This window comes from Hemitrygon akajei, chromosome 24 (genome assembly GCF_048418815.1).
Source record: "Hemitrygon akajei chromosome 24, sHemAka1.3, whole genome shotgun sequence".
Classification (NCBI taxonomy): Eukaryota; Metazoa; Chordata; class Chondrichthyes; order Myliobatiformes; family Dasyatidae; genus Hemitrygon; species Hemitrygon akajei.
Window position 1 is genome coordinate 54,391,851 of NC_133147.1, and position 5,498 is coordinate 54,397,348.

Below are 5,498 nucleotides of genomic sequence, written 5' to 3' on the forward strand. Positions count from 1 at the left end.
TGAATTACAAAATCTCTGTCCAATCATCATTTATTTTGTGGATTACTGAACCGTACTAATTTTCTATCTTACGACTTTAGTCACTATTCCTCAGCTTGATAGTTACACACACACACTAATAACACTGCTATCCTGTGTTTGTCTCGTTAAATTACTATATTAATCTCGTGGCCGAGATTGGATGCGAATAGCCCATGAACTCTGACAGTCCTCCAGCAATTTAGAACTCATAATATTGATAGCTTTGCGTTTCGCGGCTAAAGCACAGGGAAAAAATGAGGATACTGAAATTTCTTCTGTTTAAAAAAACAGTATACCCTTGAGCGATAGTGATTAGAAGTGTGCCGATGACCGGATACCTTATACAATCTGGACTCTGAGGTTAAAGCTTCCAGTGTATCTTGAATGGGGCAGGCGACTTGCTCGGAGAGGTATGTTGCTTGACATCCCTACACAAGTTTAAATTAACACCTTTCGGGAAAGTGCCTTCTGAAAAAAAAGACACTAATAATGTCGGCAGCGTTTGGCCGTTGAGATGAATTAATAAGCATTTGATTAGCTTGGATAGGATTAGTGCAGCCGAAACACAAATTTTGCGACCAATCCATTCAGAGACAATGAGCTGAAAACGTCAGTAGTGTGGAAACAGATACATACAATGCTGAGTGAACAACATTGTTCATGGTTGGAGAAGGGAAGATAAATAATTGACAGACAGAATTATAAGTTCTCGAAAGTGACTAAATTTTTTTAACTTTCCAAAGTACTCCTGGAAGCACACTATTTTATTGATGAAGCTTCAGCTGGAAGTTACCGGAATAATATGAAGGAACATCTCTGAACATTTTTTAAAAATGAGTTACTTCGCAATGACGTTATAAAAGGTACTTAATTGGTGGTGATTCAAAAATATGTGGCAATCATTTCTTCTCTATCCTTTCCCCTGAGAAATAGGTTTGTTTGTGTAACCCTCGGTCCGACAAGCGGCTTCGTCTAGGGGAAATAGCCCTCGGCCCGTCCAAACTTAAGACATCTCGTTTGGGAGGATCCTGCGAGATATGTTCACTGTTACAAATTAGTACCATGAAATAACGAACAGTACACAATATGCAATTAAAAGGCCCATTCCCATGAAACCGTCTAACGTGCAAACGTTGGAGCTCACTGTTTCTCCATTTGATCCCGTCGACCTCCTCCGAGCGTAGGTCCTCCCTCGGACCTTCGCTCTTCAGTCCACTCCGTCCAACGGTCTACCATCTCTCTCAATTCGCGACCTCGCTCTTATCTTGCTGTAGACAGACAGTTTAAATTAGATTGGAGGGGGACTGGTGGAATCGAGGGAGAAATCTTAGTGATAAAGCCGCTTCGAGTTTTATCAGTGCTGACGCTTTCGGGACAGTTTGAACTGATTTCGCACGGGATTGAAGCATAAGTGATTATGCTGATGATGGAGAACTTGTTTTACAAACAGAGGAAGTGTGTACTGAGATTGATAGTGTTACACAACCAGCAGCGGTAGATATAAAGTTGAGTCGGGTTTTTATTAATAAACATTGAAATTTATTAACCTCTACTCGAAAACATCGAAAAGTAAACGAACGACTAATTTAAATGGAAGTTAACAGTGTTATGCGTCTACAGTTATCAAACAGTCGAACTTAGAGATAATTCTTAACAGAGCTTATTCAAGCACAGTCTTAAAGTGGTAGTTTAAAAAGTCCAAGTGATTTTTGAAATAATCGAGAGGAGAGTCTTGACGAAGCAGCTTTGGTTGGACGCTTGAAGAAAGACGAAACTGCTAAAGCAGATAACTTTTCCGAAGATCCCGAAGAATAAGATTTCTTAAAGTAACTGAACTTTCGCCGGAGGTGGTCGACACACGCCCGAGACCTTGCAGGAGATAACGAAAAGTGCGTCGCACACTTCAGGTCAGTCACTTTGATACACACAAAACGCCGTTGATTCCTATGCAAAATCGTTGGGTTCGCACGAAGCTGGTATCTCTTCACTCTCTCTCTCCGTCTACGATTACGTAACGGCATTCTGTAACTCCTAACAAAATGACGGAACAAACTATTGTCTCCCTTTTCTACCAGTGGGAATATAGCATCACGTGACATTACATCACCCCGCTATCATGAGACAATTACATCATGCTCACGGGACAGGTAACAATCGCAATGGGATATCGATGATAGGGCAAAATTGCAGTCAATAGAATGGGTTGCAGTGTAAAAGGCGGATAAAATCCAACACGGTGAATACGGAACTGAATGTGTTATATTCAAATACACGCAGTATACTGAATAAGGTAGAATTTGTAGCAAATTGAAAACTTGGCATGTATGACTTTGTGCGAAGGGGATGTGACGAAGAAACACTGTGATTATACTCTATAGTATTTTGCAAATGCAATAGCGTTTAATGAACGATAAGCTACAAGAGACTGTATTATGGGAAATGGGCGATTGACGAGTTGATGAACCGTTCAGAAGGAAAGGACCGGGTGTTTCGGCAGAGTGGATAATTTCTGTGCTGAACCAAGCGATGTGTAAACAAACTACAATCTTCAGGTAGTTTCATCAAACAAAAATTCTGTGATCGTAACAGCTGATTTCGAAATCGCTGTAGTCGCTGGAGGACAGTAATAGTAGTAGGAATTTAACAAAGCGATTATTTTGGTCTGATATATCCCATAAAAGATAACTAAGCACAAGAACCCTTAACTTATGGTACCTCAAATGTCAGATAATTGAAATATAACTTGCAGCGTTTTGTTTTAATAAGGCTGCAGTAAATGTTAAAAATAAAATCTACAGAGGCACAGAGTGAATTTCCCTGTCTTGAGGATCTACGCTAGGAACTCTATCATTCCTGCAAAGTTGTGCAATCTCCTCGCAGATGCGTTCCTCTTCTTACCGATGACGATTAGCGGGCCTAAGGTACAATCCCAACAAGTCGGTAATCAACTTTTTCCATTTGAGATCCACCCAGAAAGCCTCAATGGATGATCGTTCAGTAATTTTACCTCGGGCACTTCCCCTCACATTCTTCTTAATAAAAAATACCGTTTAATCTGCTCTACGGTCAATGGTCGTAAAGTACTTTCCCACTAACACGTCTATCAGTTTTCCTGCCCCATGTCCCAAGTACGATTCATCCTTTCTCTCTTCCTGGTCAGGTCTTCTGCATGTTGCACCAGGACACATTCATGAACACACTTAACATTCTCTACCTCATTTAAACTCGTAGCAATCCCAGTCTGTAAGGTTAAAGTTACAGAATCGAACAACCCTATCCTTTATGCAGCTTCCTGCAATCTCCATGGCACTGTGTTCCTCTCATTCCCGTTGACTAGGGTAACCTATAGCACAATCCCTAGAAGGTGATTATCTCAGCTTCACTCAGACGATCACTGGACGATCCTCACTAATATTATCTGGGCATATTGGCGTCACATTCCTAAATGCAACTTCCCCTTCCCATACCACTCCCCCTTTTATCGATGGTAGAAAAATCAAATACTAGTAGACATGTTTTGATGTTGAGAGGGAGAAATTTCAAGTTCGTGTGCGTTGTAGATTTTTACACAAGTAGTGGCGGGTGATGGAACATCGTGTCTGGAGAGTTGGTGGAAGCATTATGTAGTTCAAAATGAAGTCCGCCGAAGGAGGGTCTCCCAATTTGAGGGTTCAAACCTCGGGGTAGAGCAATTTGAGGATCGCGGAGATAACAGTTGGCCCACACAGTAGAGGACGAGAAAATATTCCTGAGATGCTCTTGGAGTGTGTAATAGGGTGGTGTCGAGGGAGACTATCCCTGTGTCTCATCTTGAGAGTGTCAGATGCGACCACGTTGATGGAGTTTAATTCTGTATTTGAACTTATGAGCGTGAGATGGGACGGTGTAGTTTCATCTTTGTCAAAAGCGAGATTATTGCAGACAATTGCAGAAACCTTAACAAAGGATGTTATGTTTCATGTCTAGAGCTCCCAATGCTTCCACATAATAGCTGTGTCGTGAAGACGGTGCTTGCCATGCTTGCCTTCATTGGTTGGGACGTTGCAAATCAGATTTGGTAACATGTGTTGCAGAAGTGCAAACCATTGGCGAAGCTGTGCTTGGACAAATTTGTGCAGTCTGAACGACACATTACTGGAAGAATGTGGAGTCGTTGGAGCGGGTGCAGACGAGGTTCACCAGGACGCTGCATGATTATTAGTTAATATAAGCGGTATGTCAAAACACAAAGAGAGGCATCCACCGTGGAAACCGCTTGTTGCCGAATGTCCACTTAAAACACCTGAGAGGATGCAGTTTGAATGATGCTCCACGCCGAGTTCGACCAGGCACTGGCTGCAACTAAGATGTTGGATTGGGAGGGTCGGTCCGAAATTCAGCCTCTTCTTCGAGGAAGGCCAGACGGAGCGAGGAGGCAAGAGAACGTCTGAAGACCTGGCGAAAGTCGCGGCCGATGAAGACGTAGAGAAAAGGGTTGAGTGCGCTGTTGAAGCAGGCCAAGGCGATGACTACATCATTCCAACTCCGAGCGTAATAATCGAAAAAGAACGAGGCGAAACTGCAACTGTGGAGCGGGAGCCAGGAAGCTATAAAGGCGGCGACGACGATCATGATGAGGCGGACGGGCTTCCTGGACTTAGTGAACATTTCCCGGTGCAGCTTCAGGCTGATCAGTGCACAGCAGATGGTCATAATCACGACGGGGATGACGAAGATAAGGATAGCCCAAGTGACCCTCATAATATCCCATGCCTTGTGCCCAAGATACGGTGCAATCTTCCCGTACAGCAGGACGACCATGCTGACGAGGATGGAGAGGACGCAGGATCCGAAGAAGGCCGCATGTACCCAACGCAGCCTCATGTATTGATAGAACCAAATGGGCTGAGTGATGGCTATGCAACGGAGGATGCTGATCAGCGTCAACATGAAGACACTGACGGATCCGTTGAAGACGATGGCAGAGAGCAGCAACGTTATCTGTACGTAGTCAAGAATCCACTTGCCTCGTAGGGCAATTTCGACCATCCAGAAGGGTAGGGTGAGGCAGCAGATTAGGTCTGCCACAGCCAGGTACAGGAAACATGTTGTGTATATCCTCCTCTCCATCATAAAGCCCGTCACCCAAATGACAGCGCTGTTCCCGGGAACGCCAAGCAGGAAGGTGATGGCGTAGGGGATCATCGTCAATTTTGAGACCGATGGGAAATCGGGGAGTTTCGATGTGTAGTTCCAAGCAGTGGTATGGTTAAACAAATCCGGCTGAACCGACATATTAGTCCAAGTGGTGAAGCTGAGAGGGTTAGGGAATTTGGGGATGGGGAGTGTGAGGGGGTAGGAAAGATGAACAGATTGAGAGAGTGTGTGTGTATTAGTAAGAGGGCAGAAGATTTGGCAGTCCCACAGAGCCTTGTCCCTGCTACTAACGGATCGCCCTTCTCACCGCTCCTCCCACAGTGCCATATTCTCTCCTTACC

At 44.0% G+C, this 5,498-nt stretch overlaps 1 protein-coding gene across 1 annotated transcript; it reads right to left on the minus strand.

Annotated features, from left to right (window-relative positions):
- Positions 1–4,362: 4,362 nt before the first annotated feature.
- LOC140715752 (fMet-Leu-Phe receptor-like) lies at positions 4,363–5,295 on the minus strand. The gene has a single exon (XM_073028123.1). It carries the CDS (start codon positions 5,293–5,295, stop codon positions 4,363–4,365), a length of 933 nt encoding a protein of 310 aa, XP_072884224.1.
- Positions 5,296–5,498: the final 203 nt, after the last annotated feature.

Excerpts from the sequence above, each read along its gene's own strand:
- LOC140715752 (XM_073028123.1), bottom strand. The coding sequence starts at position 5,295 with ATGTCGGTTCAGCCGGATTTGTTTAACCATACCACTGCTTGGAACTAC.